The 21,408-nt window shown below is 49.1% G+C and overlaps 2 protein-coding genes across 2 annotated transcripts; one reads left to right on the top strand and one right to left on the bottom strand.

Moving 5' to 3' along the window:
- The first annotated feature begins 6,061 nt into the window (after nt 1-6,061).
- LOC118452869 (patatin-like phospholipase domain-containing protein 1) lies at nt 6,062-10,576 on the top strand. The gene is made up of 6 exons (XM_035900134.1): nt 6,062-6,193; nt 6,617-6,682; nt 7,209-7,418; nt 7,500-7,560; nt 8,058-8,279; nt 10,229-10,576. Exons 1-6 carry the CDS (start codon nt 6,062-6,064, stop codon nt 10,243-10,245), a joined length of 708 nt encoding a protein of 235 aa, XP_035756027.1. The 3' UTR covers nt 10,246-10,576.
- A 1,595-nt stretch (nt 10,577-12,171) lies between these two features.
- Nucleotides 12,172-20,830, bottom strand: PNPLA1 (patatin like phospholipase domain containing 1). Its single transcript, XM_035900133.1, has 8 exons — nt 20,629-20,830; nt 17,652-17,884; nt 16,521-16,586; nt 14,811-15,023; nt 14,403-14,463; nt 14,147-14,287; nt 12,487-12,550; nt 12,172-12,304 (listed from the first exon to the last, which is right to left on the bottom strand). Exons 1-8 carry the CDS (start codon nt 20,828-20,830, stop codon nt 12,172-12,174), a joined length of 1,113 nt encoding a protein of 370 aa, XP_035756026.1.
- Between the last annotated feature and the right edge of the window lie 578 nt (nt 20,831-21,408).

Below are 21,408 nucleotides of genomic sequence, written 5' to 3'. Positions count from 1 at the left end.
GGTAGCTTACTGGTGTAACAGGGGATCTTACTGGGCTGGTAAGGCTAAAGAATCTCTGCTGGCCTGTGTGCAGTAGTGCCTGCCCTAACTTCCTCAGGCTGGAGATGATACGCTTCAAACGTGTCCTTGTCCTCAAAGCCCCATGTGTGCAGCTATCGGCAGGAAAGGCTCCACAGCAGAGAGACTCAGCCTTGCTGCAGCCAGTCCATTTGCCTGCGAGCACCGTCTGCTACAGCCTTTGCCTGCAGTCATAGGACACCTGTGAAGTCAGTGGTTTTGATCACGGTCAGGACAGTTCATCTGGCTGCTGTAGACAGTGACATCATGTCATGTGCCTGGGTGAGATACTCGTCACATGAGCAGGGGAAGGGTTTCTCTAAGTAATGGTAAACATAGTATAGGCCGGAGGTTTGTATGCCACATTCCTGTTATAAAAAAAGAAAAAGTATGTTTGAGCACATTCTGGGAGGTGCCAAAGTCGCAGAAATAGGTAAGAAAATTTATAAGGTGAGGTCTAGGATGGATCATTAATCCTTTTTTTTTCTTTCCTATCTATAATTAAAATTGTCTGTGAAATCAGTGGCAAAAACGTTGATCATGTTGTCAGCTCTGTTAAAATCAGTGTTTTGGGAGAAGGGAAGGCAGATGGGAGCATGGTCTCTGGGACCAGTGTCAGCCTTTTCTGGTGAGGAGGCAGGGAGTGATTTGTTTCCAGGTCAGTGCTGTGTGCTGATAGAACACTTTAGCTGGCCAAGAGGTAGGCATGATGTGTGAGGTGAGCACAGTTGCCAAGCTGGGAGAAACAGCATTTCCCCTGGCCTGGGCAAGTTCAGACCACTGCCAGAGCCACACCGTTGTTCGTGCTCCTGTTTCAGTGCACTAAGCTGGGGAGGTGCCAAGGAAACTCCTTGATTAATCACTTTAATACATAAAATAATGTTTAAAACAAATTAAAAAAAAATGTTCAGCTTCCATGAAAGTGAAAAAGAGACATAAACCGATTTTTGCCAAAATTAGATTATTACATAAGATTTCAACCCAAAATAAAACTGTTATCATGAATTTTTACAGTGATTCCTTTTTCCTCCTCAATCCTTTACTTTCTTCTCCTGCTGTAGCTGTAGGCCATGCCCAGTTTCCCTGTTTTGGGCCCTGCGGCATCACAGGTTGCTTCCGATTATTCAGAGGAGCAGCAGGGCAATGAGGCTTATTGTATGTGGGGAAGCAGGACGAAGGCTATGGGTGAGGCTGATGAATCCTTTGGTGTTGGGATGGTCTTGCTAATGTAAATGTGAAGTGAAAACCAGAACTTGCGCCTTTTTGTTCCAGGATGCGTGACAGAGCCTAGGCTAATCCCTGCTGACCCTGAGGAGACTCCAAACAGAAAGGAGACTCCAACAGCAAGGGGCGAAAGGAGACTCCAACAGCAAGGGGCTGTCTGCCCGTTCTGGAAATATCACAGGAACTTTGCTTTTCTGGTAAGCCATGAGCCCTCTCCAGCTCAACATCTTGCAGTCAGTAACTTTTTTTCAAGTGCCTTTTGCATCCGTAGCTTTACGGTTCAAAATTCTTCCTGATCCTGCACAGGGTTTGTCCCTGCTGGGGATCTTCCAACTGTCATGGGGCTTTTAGATTAGTGTTGGGCACTGCTACAAGTATAGCTGGATTAGGAAATTTTGGGACGTGACTCAGCGCACAGCTTGGATGAGTTCAGCCCCTCCTGACCTCTGCCTCTTGACCTGAACATCCTGCCTAGCTAAAAGCTTCCTCGTCCAGGGTGATGCATTCAGAGTAGCCAGACACTGCTGTGCCACTGTCGTGGCACTTTGGGATGTGATTTAGTAGGCATGGTGGTGCTGGGTTGACGATTGGACTTGATGACCTTGGAGATCTTTTCCAACCTTAATGATTCTGTGTTTCTAAAGGGAATGAATTTTTTATACATGGCTGAATGAAAAAACATTCAGGACGTGGCTTTTCCTTTCTTCTCAGTCACAAGAGATGATATTTCTGGATATCCAGTGGTCTGCGTGCGAAGCAACGTACCTACAGCTCACAGCTAGTTAAATCCTGGCAAGGCACAGCTCATCCGCTGCACGTTTAATGTATTTGTTGAGGTATGTGTTAGTGCTTGAAGTCTGACAAACTGCACATCTGATTCAAAGCGGTGAGGTGATTCATTGTCCCACAGAAATTAATTCCTCAAAGGCTTTCTCTTGAAATGACTTGCACATCAGAAACTGTATGTGGGTTAGGAGCACCACTGGATTCCCAGAACACTGTGGCCCTGAGATCACAGTTTTGTCATTGCAGAAGATCTGTGAAAGAAAAGTTTTGGTCTGGCATCAGCTCAACACTAAAATATGCCACTTTGGGGAGTCAAGATAACCTCTTGGCATCTCTCAGCCTGTGCTGTGTCCTGACTAGACTGCAGGGTTGGCTTCTTGTTTGTTTTAATGCCACAGGAGGAAAATCCAATTTTGGTATTGCCCTGTATTGTCAGTCACTTTGTGAATGCACGTGGATTCCTTTGTTTCATTTGGCTACCTCGAAGTGGTGCTTCAAACTGGCCCTTCCTGGATGGCCAGTTTGCTCAAGGCCAAGCTTGGCTTTGTCCAAAGCTGGGACGAAGAACTGAGACAAACAAGCAGGGTCCCTCTGCTAGGAGCTGTTTCTGACCTGGGGACGTGACACATGCCAAAAAGCATGAGGAACTGCGGCTGGATTAACACTGTGCTGACGATGCTCAGACAACAAGACTTCAGCCTGGTAAAACAACAGACATAAAACCCAGAGCATCATGCAAGGGTGCACACAATCTGTGTCCGATCCTGGTGCAAGGCACAGAAGGGCCAAGAAATAACTTCTGCATTTCCAGTAGGATTTCTCAATTACTGTTTATGCCACCTGGGTCTCTCCTTTTCAGATCACCTGGATTTCTTCTACATTACAAGCCCCATAGGTGAGGTCTGGATACCTCTCACTCTGACACAAAGCCTAACCAGGGCTGTGTGAACAGGTTTGCAATTTTTTTTTTCACTCCTTGCTCCATTGGAAAGACACCATGGACAGTCCAAGGGTTTGAAAGACAGGGAGAGATGGCAGTACCTGCTAGCCATGGAGTAAGCAGGTGGAGACTTGGCTTCTCTTTACTTTTCCACTATAAACACTATTTACTACTTGGTGCTGCAAGATTATGCAAGAAGTTAAAACAAATGGACTTAGAAACCATCTCAGTAATGCAAAGTGATTGAGAAAAAAAACATAGCCTGTGTGGCCTGACCTGTGGTTTTGGTTTGCGATTTGAGTAATACAGTTGTCCAGCTGTGTTTGGAAAGCAGTGCAATAATGTGTTGCATTTCTAGCTCCCTGCATGTGCTGCTGGCTTAGAGGAGGAGGGCTTGAACCCAAGGCTTGAAGCAGTGGGAATGTTGTTGCTTCTACAAGGCTGGCTCAATTTTCTTGCCCTTGTCCTGGAGTTGGGCATCAAAATTGTCCTTAATCTCAAGAGCCTCCTTTGCATGGCTCACCAGTGGCTTTCAAACACCACAGCCCTCTTGCACCCCATAAACAGCACAGCAGCTTCTGGAATTGACTCTTCTTGTTGCAGTTAATTCTTAGGGGTTCCTTGCACTAAAGGGTAGATGGAAAATTATTTCCAGTGCATTTGTGCTCTTGACTAGGCATGGAATATATTTACACCTCTCTTCTTTGAGTCTTCAGTTTTTCTTTGCTCTTTTTCCTTTGCAATTCAGCAGTGGGATCTGCAATGCTCATGCAAGGGCTCTGCAAGGAGCTTAGTGGCTTGGCTCCTGGGTGGAGCCGAGTGGTGACATCTGGAATTACAGCTGGATTAACACTGTGCCAGTGGTGCTCGGAGAACAAGAGTTTGGGGTCTAGGGGAGACCACTGCCCTGTTAGCACCGTCCAGCAAAGCTGCTACGTGATCATCAGGGTTGCTTTGCAGCCCACTTGCATAGATCTGGGCTGCATCCAGCCGCAAAACTCACCCAGCACTGCCTCAACATGCAGCAAGAGGGAGAGAAACATCTCCTGGGTGGTTTTGGAAGCCTTTTTACCTGAAGACATCAGGTGGATTTCCATATATGTCAGAGAAATATGTCCAAATTCTTACTGTTTGTGTTGGACACCTGTTTCTGCTCTTGCCCAGCTTTCAGTGCTGGTTTTCCCCACAGCAGTTTCCCAATGTCTTGCCTAGCTGCAAGGCTAAGAAGGCTTTGCCTTTCTGCCTGGGTAATCAATAGATCACTCTGTCAGACTTTTTTCCCTCCTCTTTACTTCTTTATTGACCTGTTGCTCTACTGAAACCTCAGCCATTTAGGAGGCAGATTAAGCCATGAGTTGTTACCTAGACTCTGTGTTTTTACCCTTTTGTATGTAAACTCAAACCCTGAAATTGTGAAATTAGGACAATGACTTGGGTTCTGATTTCTTTAATAATCCAATCACCTCCTCCAACTCCTCTGCTCCCTGGGCTGGGGTTTGGTAACCTGTTACAAATGGGACAAGACAGTTTTGAGCAACATCTCGCAAGGCTCTTGTATACCAACGAATATTTGCTGATTCCTACCTCCCAAGAGGCTGGAAACAGGCTGGGACCCTGGGTACCGTTAAAGCAGTCCACCAGTTTGGGGAAGCAGCTTTTCTCTCTCTGGAGGGCTCACTTCTGAGGCCCTGCTGACTGTCCCCGGGCTGCATCCCCCACACATTGGTGTGACGTTGCCCTCCGCACTGCCCAGGGCTTCAGCAGCTAAATGCACACCTTAAAGACATTTTGCAATGTAGTCAACTTAATTTAATGAGTGGCCATAGGTGTTAAGACACCACGTCATCCACTTCTACCCAGTGCTGTTGTTTCACTGGATATCTGGCTTAGAGACCTACGTCAAACAGATATATAAGGCATCAAGAGTGTGGTCAGAAAGAGAAGCAGGTTGGGAACAGCCACAGCAGTATTGGCTGGCTATTGAAAAAACCTCCGAACCTGTCCTGCTTTCTTATGGCTTGAGTGCTTGGTGTTAGCAGAGGTGATGAAGGTGAGCAGAAATGAGGGAAGACCTTTCTCTATACTGTTTAAAGGCTGCAGTTTCTTGATAGTATATGAAGCTGGAGTGTTAGCTGCTTTTCAGAAATTGTCGCCTGACATACTGAAATCTGCATCCAGGATCTATGGGGCATCTTCAGGATCGATTATAGCTACACTTGGACTGTGTGAGTGTGATGCAGGTAAGGGCTATGCACTTCCATTTACTCTGTCTGAAGAGATTGAATATCTGAGATATTTTGGAGTTGCAAGAGATCTTTTTTTTAGTCATTCCTAATCAGTGGTTAATTCCTCAGGATTTTATGTCATTGACTTCTTTAAGAGTGGAAAACATGAGTAAATTAACCAGCACAGAGAAAACAGACTTGATATAGTTATTAAATAAGCCATCGCATCTTATTAATTTGAATTAATGGTAAGCATATCTAATATAAGAAACAGAAGCGCCCTGCCTAATAAGGCATTTGGGGTGGTTGGTAGGTTCCCAAAACACAGAGGGGAAAGAAAATATTTAATATGGAGAGGATCAGTGTTGCTGTTGCATGAAATAAAGTTATAGCCACAGAGAAATAAATTAGGGGGCATAGATGCAGAGCCAACAGGAGGAAATGTTACACAAAGGCTTCCTGTCAATTTTCTCCCATATCTCCAGAAATTTTTAAGATGTCCTGCAGAGGAAATGGAGATAAATGGGAAAAGAAAACAAGATAGTTCTGCTTCCTGCAATAGTGAAGGTCCTTGGAAAATCTGGGTCCACTCATGAGAGCTTCAGCCTGATGAAAATAATGGCTCTTTATGAGCATTTACCAGCATGGTAAAATGCCCCTTTACCAGGTGGAAGTGCAGCCCAGAAAGTACATAAATAATAATATAAGGGATGTGGAATGTCTGCTTTGCTTTGCTTTAGATGCGTGGAAGCTGTTCTTCCTCAGTGCTGTGGAATCCTCTCTCTGTGGGCGTTTCCTTGGAAGAAAAGCCTTTAAAATGTTAAAGGATATGTTAAACAAAGACCTGCCTACGAACGCCCACCAGCTGGTATCTGGCAAGCTGCATGTCATCCTCACCCGTGTGCACGACTGGAGAAGCGTGATGGTTTCGGAGTTTGCCTCGCGGGAGGACCTCATTCAGGTGAGAGCAGCCGCCCTGCGAGGAGAGGAGCTGCATGAGATTTACTGCCTGTCCATGCCCCGCAGCATCCAAGGGGGAAGCCTGGGGCCTTGCAGCAGTCCATTCTGTCCCTGCCACCCTCTGAAGCCAGACAGGGCCACAAGCTGAAAATAATAACAAAAAAAAAGCCCTTTTGATTGCTGGCTGAATTATCTACAGAGCCTGAGTATGCAGGGAGCAAAATGAGGCACTTCACAGGTTTTCTTCCTGCTTCTCCAACCCTGGCTATGGATATCGGACATGGTCTAGTCCACAATAGTCAGTAGTGCCCAGTAATGCAGCCATGGGTCCCCATTTTGGCATTCACAGATGAGCCGCCATTCCCGAAGGCAACAGGTTTTTGTGTCTCTTTGCTCACCTCCGTGCTCTCCGTCTCACCTACAGGCCCTGATATGCAGCTGCTTCGTCCCTCTGTGTTTTGGATTTTTACCTCCTAGATACCATGGGGTGGTGAGTAGCCTTGTGGCCTGGAGACCCTCTCCTGCATCAGGCCAAGGGCCCATCTAGCCTATGTCCTTTCTCCAGTGGTGGTGTTAAGAATGTTTATACCCACGTTTGCCACCGAAGTTGCTCAATGCTGTGTTCACACAGCATCTGCAGGGGGGACAACAGAACCCAGGTGCCCCACAATCTGATCTCACTACAGACAGAACAGACGTTCTCGCAAAAGTGTCAGTCCTGACCCTATCCATGGGGTTAGCTCAACTCCTTTCTGCTGCACTTTCCCCCAGTTTCATTAGAGAGTAATTTTTTGTCTGTGAGGGAGGAGGTGGTGGAGGGAGGAGGTGGTGGGTGTAGACCTTGAGCACACGGGACAGTGGTCAGGGCTGTTCCCTGGGAGGGGATCTCTGTAGCCTCAGTACCACAGTCTAGTTTGGGCCTGGGAAGGCAAGAAACCCCAAATGCATGCACATGTGATGCAGCACTCTTCTCTCTGAAAAGAAGGCGGCTCAGGGTTTCTTTTTTTCTCTCCTAGCGTTACATTGATGGGGAATTCAGCATGTGGCAGGCTAACTTTGTGTCCCGGGCCACGATCACCGTGTCTGCTTTCACCGGCGAATACGACATCTGTCCCAAAGATGGCCCAGCTGCCTTCTTTGCTCTCCAGCTCTCTGACTGTATTTTACATATATCAAAAAGAAATGTCTGCCGCTTGCATTACGTTCTTCGGCTTCCCACATGTCAAGTGAGCTGCTTCTACAGGTACGCAGGCCATGAGGCCCCTATAGCTGGCCCATCTGCCCTGACTGCCACCTCTCTCCTGCAGGTTCTGGAGCAGTTTTATACCCATGGCTACCAGGATGCAGCTTCCTTCTTAAAAAGACTGAGTAAGTGATTGGGAGTGAGGAGCAGGTAGGTCTGGTGCTTCTCTTACAATGTTGACTTGCTGACAGAAGGTAGGAGATGTTGCCAGTGCATCTAGTGTGACTGGCCCTGCATCCCTGGCATCACCAGGATTACTTGAGTCCCATCCTCTCTGTGGTCTCTCCTGAAGCTCCCTGTTCACCCCTTCCCCTCTGGTGATGTTAGGTCCCCTCTTCCCTGCCACGCTGGGCACGGTAGAGCTTTCCAGGGAATGCAAGTCCCCAGGACCTAGACAGGAGAAATGTAGGCTCAGGTGCCCTGTGTGGTGTTAGGCTGATAACCCACTGATGCACCAAGCAGCAATGTTGGTGATCCCTGGGCCAGAAACCCAACCCAGATTAGCCATGCACTGTGGTCATCAGTCCCCCTATTTTCCAGTCAGCCCTGGTCATGCCTCACATTCCTGGAGACCTGGTAGTTGAGCAACAAGTAGTGAGAGCTGGATTCCTCTTCCCACCAGGTGAATTTGGTATAAATTACCTTGATGAGGACTTTATGCTTTCATTGGCCAATGAATCATGTCAGAAAGGTGAAGGGACTCTGCACCAGAAGCCAGAAACAAGAGTACTTCGCTCCAGAATCACAGAACCTGAGGATGTCACCGAAGAGAAGCCAGGAACCATCCAGGCAGCAGATGAAGTGGAAGAGGAAGCCCCACGCCACCTTCTCCACCATCAGAAAGGTAGAGAACCAGCACTTCCTTTACCCCATCAGTTTTCATTAGCTAAGTGACCCTTGCCCAGGGCTTTCACTGCCAAAAGAGGTTGTCTGGAGTATTGCAGGCTCCAGTATGGGAGAGTGTCCACTCTTGGGTCAATGGTTGTTAGTGAAGCCTCATGCTGAACTTGTTTTGGGAGAGGTTTGAGGACTTAGGCTGGGGCCAGGTCAGAAGGGCTCTTTGGAGAAGTAGCTCTTTCTGTGAAGGCCATTCACTCACCTTGCAAGGTAATAACAGATTCTCCCCACACATCGTTTCATTAAGAGTGAGGGAAGGAGCAGCGTCTCAGCGGTTAGAGCTGGGTTTGCTGTGCCAGGCAAATCGAAATTTCTACTTAGTTACTCTGGTGTGCAGCTGTGTCTAAATACTTAAGCACCAGAAAAGCTTGTTAGAGCTGCAGGTAAACCTCTACCTGTATCATTTTTAAGCAACACAAGGCAGGTTTAAATCCAAAACTTCTAGTTTTCTGCAATCCTTTGCAAAATAATGCCCTCTCCCATTGCAGTTTTGACATGGAAAACTGGTGAACCCTCAGTATTTCGGATTCCAGTTTGTCTTGTTACTAGCGGAATACAAGGAAGTATGTGCTGGAGTGCGACATTTCTTTCAATTTTATTATTTATTTACTTTCTGAGTCTTTCAGCATTTCAGAACTTGTCAGCTTAGGAAAAATTACACTGCTTTTCCAATATCGTGATGGTTTAAAATGTTGCCACATAAAGAAATAGTGAAAAAAGATCCAACTATTATACTGCTGTAAGTACAAGGACCACACTAAATAAGGAAATAGAAAGGGCAACGAAGGGGCTATTACCATTCCAGATCTAAAAATAAAAGCTGAAAAACATAAAATAAAGGTAAAGACATTTCCGCTGAAAACAAAACAACTCTGCCTATGGGAAGAGACCGGCTATAGAGATGCAGGACACGGTGTTAGGCTGTACAGTTTGCTTCCATGCATGCTTTTTTAAAGGCTTGATCAGTTCAAACTACATGGACCTTTTGAAAGCAACGTAGTAGGAACCAGGTTTCTTTGGAGGTTGGGCAGGCTCCGGGCTATGAGGAGTCTTTTGGCCTCTGGTTTGCAGCTGGGCTGCAACATTTTGTACCAACCTAAGGTCATCTGTGGAAGGAATCAAGACTCATTTGTTAGGCCAGAGAGTGACCAAGGGGCAAGTGAGGGCTTTCAGACTCCAGGCAAGAAGCACATTGGATTTTTTTTAGGTCTGGGAAGGAAAATCCCTGATGATCTAGACCAGGAAAAGGCTATTTTACTGTTTATCTGCACAATACTACAGTATGATTAATAATACCAAATAAATCTGTGAACAACTTGCACCTGTTTTCCTGAACAAGTCAGAATATCTCCAGAGGACTACTGCTGGGGTAGAGCCTGCACCCCCACAAGGCTCAGGCTGGATTTGCAAGTTAACCACAAGCATTTGAATTTTTATCCATGTGCCCACCAGGACAGTTGCACAACGAGCTGCACCTTCCTCAGCATCTAGACTAGAAGCAATCTGACATAAAGCACCTGCAGCCAACAGACAGGATCGGACCCATTGTTTTTCATTTGGCTCAGCTGCATGGATCAGGCCCCAGGACTCCCCTTCCTGCTAGACCTGCAATGGGATCTAGCTTTAGAGAAAGCTCCAGCTGGCTTGGGTTGTCTCCAGACTCTCATCCCATCCACCTCAGGCTTAACATCTCTCAGTTTGATGCAGACCAGGGCAAGCGACAGGACAGTGGTATGGGGGCAATATTTTAAGGATATCAAAACCTGCTCATCCCATTACCCTGCAGACAACAAGGGGGAGGGAAGCAGCCCTGATCAGGGGGTTGAATCTGGTTTCTCTCACAAGAACTGCCACAAGTGCCTGTCAGATTGACCAATGCGGTTTTACTCCCTTTAGGGCCATGCCAGCCATAGAAGAGCATTTTTGACCCCACTGCTGCCTTTGGCCCCACTTCATGTTTCGAAGAGAGAAAGAGCAACTTGCAACCCAGCCTGCAGACAGACACCAAGCTGTATTGAAGAGCACACCATGGCAGCAACATCACCAGCACAGGCAGAGCCACAACCCCCCTCCTATTCCCCCAGACCCCAGGTGATCTGCATGACCCACCTTGATTCCCATGACCCACCTTTAAAGGAGGCATTTCAGGCTGAAGGCAGGATCTATCGCAGCTGGTTTGAATTGCGTGCAGCTGGGTTTCCCAGCTTGCTTCCCTAGGGGGGAAACAAGGTCCTCGAGAGCCAAGAGGTGTCAAACTTTGCCTCTATCCATTGGCTCTGGCAGAGCCTCCTTTTGCCATTAACTCCAAGCTTATGCAGTGTCAGCATCAGATGTGCTTGCTTGAAAAGGTGAGGGATTAATAAAGCAAAAGACAGCTAATTCGAATGATGAGTCATTAATTACTTAGCACATCTCTGCATGTTTGGAGCAGGAGGGCTCTGGGCTGTGACCATTTTGCAGGGGGCAGGGGGGAATGTTCCTTGTAGGCTACTTTTTGTCAAAGTTCTCAAAGTTTCCCTGATTTTTTTTTTTTTTTTATGATCAAGCACCATGCCACGTAAGGGCAGGTGGGATGCACCGAGTAGTTCAAAATATGCTCCTGTTTGTGTCTGACACTTGCAGACAAATCTAGGGGATTTGGATGTCCAATTCCTATATGAGAATTTTCTTGGGGGGATTTTAATTCCCACTTGAATAGGGATAGTGTAACTGCCTGAGGTTATATCCTGCCTGGAGATGGTCGGGCTTGCTGGGGAGACCAGGAGCCTGGTTGAAGGGCTGTTGCAGAAGTGGGACTGTCTGCCTGGGAGGGTGGCACAAGCAAGAGCAAATGATGGGCTGACCGGCCCTGCTCCTGCCCAGGGAGCGGTGGGTGTCTCTGCGCCCTCTCGTCTTTGATCTGCAGCAGGAACACAGTCAGTCCACAGGCTGGTTTTGAACAGCCAAGTTTTGGCTGCAGGAATTGAGACATGTAAATCTAGCCAGGCCGGGAGGGAGACAGGAGTAGGTTTTGATGCATCGAATGCAAATAAGCATCCAGGTTTCTTTTAGCAAGTTCATTGCAGAGAAAATATTCCCAGGTCATTGGTTTCAACCAGAAATTGCAGAACATATAATATTAATCTTTCACTGAGTGTTCAGAGTTAACTCTGAATCTGTTTATATCAATGCCGCCTTTGGCTATTCCCCACAATCCTGCCTGAAGTCTCCAGGGCGCTTTGGATGAAACTTCCCTCTGTTCCATTTCTCATTGTGCAATTAGACAAGCTGTTTATTCAAATAAACAGCTTGTGCTGTTGTGATCCATTTGTTGCCCGTCGGGAACCAACAAATGGGGGAGACAGTTGGGGTACAGCCAATCCCTCAGCCTCTGATGTGCAAATTGTATTTGGGATGATAAGCATGCCAGTTCATTCGAGGCACAGACCAGCAACACGAGGTGTGTTTGCCTGGACCGTGCACTGTTTGTAGCAGTGAGTTACAGAAAATTGCATGGGAAGAACAAATGTATTTGTGAAATGTCAGCTCTCCCGGTGCAATAGGAGGTGCAATCAGCAAGAGTCTGGAACTTTGAAGGAGGAGGAGGGTAATCTTTAGGTTTCTCCATCCTTCTCCACAGCTGTAAATTCACAGCGGTCCAAATGTGCACCTACCTCCACTGTCAGGTCTCGAAGGGTGTATGAAGCTCAAGAACAGGTAATTGGTAAAATAACTTCAGAAAAATGGGTAAAAATGAGTTCCTGGCCAGGGTGATGCTCCCTAAGGCTTCTCCCTCTCTCTGTTTTCTGTTTGATGAATCTCTCTGAAAGTTTTCGAGTGAGAGGCAAACCCTTAAAATGTCATTTCCTGGCAAATGGCTGCCCTGTAATCTGCATTAAAGCAGGGGGAGGGATGCGGCTGGCGATCAGCGAGTGGCTAGGGAAACCGGCAGCCAAGCTGTACAGGCGGGCAAGCAAAGGTGCCCAGTCTCCCCTGCGGAGATTGCAGTTCGGCTGTCGTGTTAAAAGCAGGTCAGGCCTGGGCAGGGAGACTGCAGCAGCAGCACTGGAAACAAAATCAGCTAGTTTCCCCAAGCGAAAAAAACACCCCCAAAATACTCCATTAAAAAACCAGCAGCTGTGCTGCTGTGTGAAACAAGCTCCGGTGTCGCCCACCATTTCCCAGGGCACTGGAATCGCGTGACGTCGGAGACCCCCAGGGCCCGTCCTGGGTGGTTACCTAAGGGAACAAGCTGGCAGTTAGCTGAGTCAGAGTCAATGGTCCAACAGGGACGAGTAGCCCCTGCGACATTGGGTAGTGCAGGGGCTTTTTTGTGGCTGAGGAATTGTGTAGGCACCTGCAGTATGAAATCGTTCTGTGCAAGGCTCTTCGCCAGCTGCACGTGAAGTAACTTGCAAGCGGGTTTTAGGGAGGTATGGCTTAAAAGTTATCTGTGTGACAAGCTAAATGCACCGAATCCCGGAGAGTTTCGTGCCAAAACACCTCTCAGGATCTTGGTGAACATGCCTGATGGGACAAGAGCCCAGCAAATAAATGCTCTGGAACAAGAATATGTTGCCGTAGGGAAGCAGCACTAAGCTGCTTTCAGATGTGATGAAATAAACAATATCATGGGGACAAAAATTAGCTACTTTTAACATAGGGTACCCCAGATTTGGAATTTTTGAGCCATGCTCAGCATCAGTGACCCATGGGTGAGGTCCCCCAGGGTTCCCCTGCTCTGCACCCTGCCCTGTCCCTGCTGAGGGCTTGCATCCCCGAGCACCTCACCTCCTGGCCACGGCTCTTGTAGGCAAACCAGGCACCATGGTTTGGAGGAGCTCCTGGAACCATTTCACCATGGAGCTGATAGCTTCCAGCAGCCCCCACAGCTTCTTCAGCCTGCAAAACCAAAATAAACAGGCAGATTTTAATGACAGTAAATGCAGCAAAAGGGGGAGGGTGTTAGTGGTGAATGCACACTGTAATACTCTCTTTCATAACCAAGCAATCCTACGGTGTTCCTGGGAGCCATGCCCGCTCTCCCTGAGAGCTTGCCTTCAGGGAATCCCAAATCCTCCTGCAGAGGAAGGGGATGCCGCTCAGCCTGTTTATGCAGTAGATGTGGATCAGCTTGCCCTGATCCATAGAAAAGGAGGGACTCGCTGCCATCCCACGCTGCCCCAGCACCTGCCCCATGTGTTTCCCATCTGAAGGATGCTACAGCCCATTGCACACCCCGACGCTGGGCTTGCAAGGACGCCTTGCAAGGTGCCTCCTGCTAATCTTGCACCGTGTCCTTTCAGCTCTTTCACCACTGCTGAGGGCACGGCCGCTGGTTTCTGCATCGCTCTCAGCTTCGATGCCTCCTGCAAGGTGTTCTTACCCCTTCCTGAGAAAAGCTGGCAGCCTGTATGGCAGCAAGAGGACCTTTGACAGCGGATCCTGCAGTGCAGTCACCTGCTCCTTCTTCCACAGAGCCAAGCCTGTGCCCGTGAATGACAACACAGAAGGAAATAAAGACCAGTAATTAGAAATAACCCAATAAATGCAACAATTCCTCTTGTCCAGCAACTCTTGCTGCAGCTCAGCCCACAGGTACTGAAGCCCAGGCCAGGATCCAGCTTGAGTCGCTCTTACAAAGCCTCTTTTGTGAACGGCTACTGCAGATACAGAAATATTTGCTATAATAAATACCTCAGTAATGTCTTAAATATAATCCCAGAATGGCAAGGGTTGGAAGGGACCTCGGGAGACCTCCTCTCAAACAGTGCAGCAGCCCTCAGTGGCCCCAGCCACCCCCAACTCCCAAGATCAGCACCCCAAATCCTCTACCTGGAAGGAAGCAAGGGGCCAGACACTGCGGTACCCTTTTGCACAGGCCAGCGAACATCCTGTTGGGCTGTGCAACGTCGTTCTTCCCACACATGGTGGCGAAGCGGAAATTGCCATCGAAGTAGTTAAAGCCAAAGGCGTCTGTGAGACGTGAAAAGAAAGGGCTGATGTTTGGCCGGTCGCATCAGCCTTGCAAAGCTGATGGGCAGTGGGTCATGTTTCTAGGCTGCCCTTTGGGTCTTGGGGTAGCACTTACTGTTCCTGTACAGGAAAAGGGCAGTGTCCTGGTACCCTTGGGAGAAAATATCATTCAAGACCTGCAAAGAGAAACACTTGAGGTCACTAACGAGCCCTCCATCCAGGCACCAGCAGGATCTATCCAAGGCTGTTTGGCCGTGGAGGGTTGGGATGGCCCATTTGGGAAGGCAGCAAGCACAGGCTGGTTTCCAACCACCAAAGCACCGGGTTCTTTGCAGGCTGTCAAACCAGGGTGGACCCCATCCCAGGCTGGCCACCCATCAGCAGTGTCGACCAAAAAAAGGCACTACCCTTGAAATCTCATTAATTAACGATGGAGATTGAGCTGAATCTTAAAGATTGGGAAGGCAACTCCAGCATTAATCTGTTTTAACCAAAACAAAGCTGGGAAGAAGCTTGGGCTTACCATGGCACTAGGCGGAAAGAGAGCATAGCTAATCCGGCAGAGGTTTTCTATTGAGATCTGAATGCTGCCGTTGAAGATCTGGAAACAAAAGAAGATAGCGGGACAATCCCGTGGACAGATATCGAGCTCTCCCGTGAATGGGGACACAGTGATCACGGGTTCCTCCAAGCTGGAGACGGGCTGCAGGCCGGTGAATCCTCCATCGACGTATCGCTGAGGGGGAAGAGCAGAGGGAGGGTTTGCTTTGAGGATTGCTCCAGCGTGCGTGTGAGGGCAGCGTCTCCGAGAGGAAAGCAAGCGGCTGCAAAGGCGACATCTCCTGCCGCAGGCCAGTCCCGGCATGTCCTCTCTTCCCACTTACAACAGCATCTCTTCCCCCTCCTTGCTCTTTATCCCGGCCTTTGCCAGCTCCTCCTGCTGCCCTGCCTACGGCACCCAGCCAGCTCCTCAGCCAGGTGCTGTAATCCACAGCAGTTATTAAAACAGAAATATAATTATTTTAATTCGCAAAGCTTTGTAAAGTTGTTTTGGCAGTCATTAGCCAATTCAAACACCACTGACTTGACAGCGTTGTATAAATTTCACATCCTGAGCTCAAGCGGTGGGGCTCCCGCGTTTAATAATTGCCTGCAAATCCCTGGAGGATTGCTCACTGGGCAAGGAAAATGTCATTTGCTGTATCCCAAAAGGAATCTGAATTTACCACCCACCTCAGTGGGATTTGAGGTTGCAAGGCCTGCAGCTGATCGAATTAAATGCTTGTGACATAAGAGCACAGAGGAGCCTCACGCAGCAATTTATGCACCTTGTGGGCAAGCCCTGCAGTCTGGGGTGAGCTGGAGATCCGACCTGGCAGCCAGGTGCAGGCATCCGAGGACTAAATAGGCCCAGTCAGCACAGACCAACAAGAGTCAAGCGGAGATCCTAGCTTGAAATCTGGTATCGTGGCTTTGTGGGCTTTGATACACAAGTGGGTCAGGATGCATCGGTTGCTCCGTGGTCCATCTGCACATGCTTCACCACCATGTGCTCTGCTCCTCCTTCACTGAGGGTTAGCAACAAGCCAGCCCTAATTTGTTGGCTTCACTGCGATGTTTCGTGGGGTATGAATATGCACAAGGTGGGGGGAGGATGCTCCCATGAACTTTTGATATTTCAGCCATACAGGTCTGCACCCAAACTAATGGAGATCCCTGCGCTGCAGACAGATCCTGCCCAGGATAACTGGATTGTGTATCAAAGCCCAAGTGTGGGTGTCTTCCCATCTCATTCTGGAGATCTGCAAGGCAAGATCTGGTCATCCAGGCTCTGTCCCTAGGGAAACCAGGAGGGGGGTCTCCAGATGGCAATTCTACCCAGCTACCATCTTAGGATGGGATGAATCACAGAATCACAGAATCGTTTGGGTTGGAAAAGCCCTTTAAGCTCCCCCAGCCCAACCGCCCCCCTCCCCCTGCCATCCCCGCCCCCCCAAACCCTGGCCCTCAGCACCACCTCTTCCCTGGGCAGCCCCTTCCAGTGCCTGACAGCCCCAAGGGGAAGGAATTGTTCCTAATGTCCAAAACAAGAACAAGCTAAGAGGCTTCATCACCCTCCATTAACAAAAGCAGCAGCCAAGCCACGTGTACTCCTCTCTTCTCAAGGGAATGTAAAGTTCAAACCCAAGAATACACTTCTGGGAGCATAGGCTTTATTGGAAATATCACTCACCACACCTCGGTAGGATGGAGGGATGAATCCACAGTAGATGGGAAGAAAGCAGCTGCAGAGAAGAGCCTAGGGGAGGAGAGGGAATGCAGAAGTAAATGTTCCTGTCAAAGTTCTCCTGGACCAAAGCTGTTGACTGGGTGCCTGCAAATTCAGGCATGACAAATCACCTGGAGCCAGGCTGTTGGTGCCACCTGCACTTTGCACTTGACTGTGTCAAGAAGAAAGGTTTCAAGAAAGGAAAACCATTTTATTTCAATAAAGTTGAAACACTTCTCTCGAGAAGGGCATAGCACTTCATTTTTTATTTTTGTAGCTGCCAGCAATATTAGAGTTGCATATCTATATATCATTGTCCAAACACTGCCCTTTGGTGGTGGCAAGGTGAAGCTTTGGGGTCATTATTCATATTTGCAGGTTTGGGGACAAAACCAAGATATCCCCACAATGCATTTTCATTCTGCTGGGATTTGTCAATGATAAAGCCACTGCCGTGCCATTTGCAACCATTTTCTACCAATCTCATCAGCTTGGAATGAGCATCCCGGGCTCCTGGGTTGACCTAGGGCAGGCACCATGGGGTGACCTCCAACATCTCCATGGACTTGCCATCTTCTGCTATCTCCCTGGGACAAGCGAGCCCATGACCTGTTAGGGTTTTACCCAGGGATCCTTTCCCCAGCAGCTAATTTACTGGTTAATTAGCTGCTTCTCATTTGGCAGCACAGACATTTTTTTCTAGCCCCTTCCTCCCAGGAAAGTGCTGAGGCAATGAGGAAAATTACTGCCAACAGGACTCAGCCGAGGAGAAACCTGTCTAGAAAGTGGAGAGGTTGTATTAGCATTAACACAGCTCTTTGCAAAGAGTCATTAGCACTTACTAGAGCTCATCAACATGTCAGCATCAGCTTTTTGAGGCTGGAACCAAACCTTCTGCTTTTTTAGCATGATTTATTCCTGCCTGACTCTGGACCTCCCTCCAAGCCTCATGGAGCTCAATGTGGTGGGGCCACAGCTCTGGCAGAGCTTCCTGACACTCTCCCCATCTTAACAAGTGCGGTTAAAGTCATCAACGCTTTGGTTCCTCCACCCCAAGCAGGATCTTCCTGCAGCATCGGAGGAAGGTCCCTTTACCTGGATGAGCTCCTCTTTCGAGCTGAACTCAGAGGCCATGACGTTTTGGCCATCCACCACCCGCGTGAGCGAGATGTGCAGCCGCCCTGAAGCCAGCTGGTAGGAGTCCTCTGGTAGCATCCGCTGCAAAACAGTCTTGATATTCGCCAGCAAGCTGCACTTGGGAGAGAGAGGGCCCAGGATGGTTTTCCTGACTTCCTTGGCCATGGCAAAGAAAAATTCCTTTAGGTCATCTGAGACAGAGAGGGGTGGGGAAAGAGGGAGAAATTCAATATCCCCGCTGCCCTAACGGTTATATTTTTAATCCTTTTTTTAACACTCCTCACAAATAAAGCCTCTTGCAGCCCCTGTGCATGACCACAGGACGATACTGCTGCTACACTGGGGGACGTTGTGGCAGGACAGAAAGGGGGAGATGACCCCCATGATGTCCTCAAAGGAAAACGTATTGCCGAGCATGACCCCGCCGGTGAAATCCCCGTCTGCACCGGAGGTGGGTGCTCAAGATGTGCCTGGCCGGGGATTAGGGAAAGTCTCCCAAGAGCCCCGGGAAGGGGAACACGGGTGCAGACACTGAGTTATCGGTGCCAATGTGACTTGCACAACACGTTCCTGCCTTCCACCTCTGATTTTGCACGTGGGCGGCCCCAGGCTTCACGGGGGAGCTAGGATGGCTCAAAGGTGAGGACGAGGGGCAGACCCCCACCTCCTCTGCTTGGGCTTTCCTGCAAGCCAGGCACCCTGGCTCCACCATTCTGGGACTCCCAGTTCATCCGAGCTCCCCCAGTGACCTCCCAGCCGGTGTTAACAGTCATTACAGGCGTCTGCACATTCCAGAAGCTGGATTAAAGGAGCAGAGCTGCAGAGGCCCGGCTGAGGGCTCAGGGGACACCGGGTTTCAAAGGCTGCGATGTGACAGGGGGGAAGAGGGGTGCAGCAAACCCCACGGTCAGCCTGACCCTGGGGAGGGCGCTTGGTCCCTCTGCTGAAATGGGGAGCTCGCTTGGGGGAATACCCCACTTTGGGCAGTTAATCTTCTGCAGCATAAAAGCTTATCCAAGGCCTCAATGCTGCAAAGAGCCATCCTTGCGCCTGGGTGGGCTCCCCCAGGACCCTGCACCGGCACGAAGCCGCGGGCTTGCCTTAGCACCATGGCTTGGTAGGGGCAAAGGTTTCTGGGCTGTCTCGTGAGATTACTTTAAAAGCACAGACAGACAGAGGGATCAGATGGAGTGTCCCGAAGGCAACTGGAGCAACACGGGTATTAAGAGGGGTTATAAATGTTTGAGCGGATGTTCAGGCCATGTGGTGTGATGATTAATGCTCGGTGGGTTCATGCAAGGTCCTCAGGGATGCCGAAAGAGCTGGAGACACCCCGGGCAGGTGATGCACCCACCAGGCACTCTCTGACTGCTCCATGTCCTGGAAATGGGGGAAAACCTGGAAAAACTGCCCATAAGATGCTGGGTAGGAGGTGAGAGCTGACCCCAGCTTTGGGGGCTCTGGCTCTGGATGGGGCTTTGCCTCGGGGCGAGGGAGGGATGACCCTGGCATGCAGTGTCGTGACCGTCCCCGCCTGCAGCAGCTTGCTGGTGACAAGCACATGCCCAGGAGGTGACCTGTGGGGTGGCAGAGGACAGCCTGGCATGGAGGGCTCAGAGCTCCATGCCCAGCCTGGGTCAGGGCAGGGGCCAGGTACACAACCACAGCCACCCCATGGGCCACCCCATCAGGAGCCAAGCACACCTTTAAACCTCTTTCTGCACCGATCCTCCGCAATGTGGAGTTGACAGAGTTTGTGCCACACTCATTTTCCTTATTAGAAACCCAACCAGCATCATCACTACCCAAAAGGTCTTTTCTTCCCCTGGGGAATCAGAGAGGAAAGTTTTGGGGCCCTTGCTGATTTGTAGAGGAGTTCATCCCCATATGGGCAGAAAGGTTCCTTTCTGCTTTGCCTAAATATATTTGCCAAAGTTTTGGATTCTTTTTAGCTCCAGCAGAGTGGTTCTGGCATCCACCAGAGGTTTCAGGAACTCTACGTTTCCCCCCCGCTTCCTCCATCATTATTTGGACCCGAAGACCCCCACTCCCTCTAAATGTCTTGAATTTTTAACACTCATTAATTAACAGCCATTGCTTGAAGCAGGGCTTGGATCAGCCTTCAAAGACTTAATTCTTGTGTATGCTTGTTTACACATGGGCACTAATTGGAAATATGGGAGGACGTGATTATTAAAAGTGGATTAACTGCTCTGAATTAATTCTACACACAGATGATCTTATTGCTGAGGGGGACTGTATCCACAGCGTCTAAAGGGGTTCAGAATAAAACCCCTTTTGCAGCAATAAGAGAAACCCTGTTGTCCCGGGCACGTCCCGCTGATGAGCCCTTGAGCTTTTGCCAAGGGGAAAGGTGCTCCACTATCTGGAAACAGGGAATCACGCCACATCTTCCCTTGTGCTGGGAAGGTTGAGGGGGATAACCCAAAGCAACATGGAAACGGGGCTGTCAGCTCTATAGGTATCTATGTGACCACCACTCGTGTCCCTTCCTAGCGAAGGATGTCAAGGGACCTGATCCATAGGGGACAAGGGGGCTTCACGTGGGCATATCCACCCACCGCGGCCACATCGACTTGCTTTGGGATACATCTCAGCAATCCTTAGACCTAGCAGCAGAAGAGGAGATCTGCTCCTCAGCAGGAGCAGGAAAATGGACGATAGATTTACACGTGGTATCTACCCGGCCATCTGAGATAGCATTCAGACAGCAATAACCTCCTCTTTCAGCCTACACCACCCAAAATTGCTCCAGGGTGGCTGCCAAAAGAGGCAACACCTGCAGATTTTTTTTATGCCCTGTGAGTGATACAAGTTACACCAGTATCACGTCCCCACTGGTGCTTTAGGGTGTTAGCTCCTCTACTTCTCTTTCGAAATTAAAAAATCTAAAGTAGGGAAATAATTGTCTTACCGAGGCCGATGCCACACACGACAGCGGCAGCGATGAGCGAGCCGGCAGACGACCCATAGACCTTGCACGCGGACTTGAGGAGTTCGGGAGCCAGCTCCAGGAGGGACTGCACCACCCCAACCTGGTACAGGGCGAGAAAGCCGCTGCCCGAAAAGGAGAGCGAGAAAGGGGTGCTCGAACCCCGGAGATCCTCCTCAGCCATCTCGAGATCAAATTGGTGTATCCGGCTCCGTGTCTCAGGTTGTCCTTTTTCCCCAGGTGAACCTCAAGCTCTCTCCTCTGCTTTCTCCAGGCTCATCTCTGGCTGCAGAGGAGTCCAAAAGATGGTTTTTCTACTGCCTTTTACGACAGCTCCCCGAGGTGTTTAGATTCACGAGCTATTTTAATTGCTGCCTGTGCTAAAAACAGAATTTTTCCCCTGATCAAAACAGCTCTTGTAATCCTCGACCACAGCCAGCTCAGATGCTCAGGGCTGAATCGAGGTTTCCCTTTTATACCAAGTGATGTGAAGTGCCCCAGGAGCCCTCCTGGGGATGGTCCCCACGTTACTGAACCCGTCACCCTTGGACACGACTATGCAAAATTTCCTCTTTGCTTCATGCTTTCTTCATCAAGGGTGTTTTCCTAAATAGGATTCTCCATCAATCCCGGCTTAGGCACAGCTCAGTACTGAGTGAGTAAAGGCTTGTGTAAGACACTTAAAACCAGAGGGTGTTACACAAGGGGTGGATGCGGGGCGTTACGTTGGGTTAGGTTTGGAAGTGCTGCTTACATTTACTC

The sequence above is a fragment of the Egretta garzetta genome, unplaced genomic scaffold, assembly GCF_000687185.1.
Source record: "Egretta garzetta isolate BGI_Z169 unplaced genomic scaffold, ASM68718v1 scaffold688, whole genome shotgun sequence".
NCBI classification, from domain to species: domain Eukaryota; kingdom Metazoa; phylum Chordata; class Aves; order Pelecaniformes; family Ardeidae; genus Egretta; species Egretta garzetta.
This window is presented reverse-complemented; position numbering and strand designations above follow the sequence as displayed.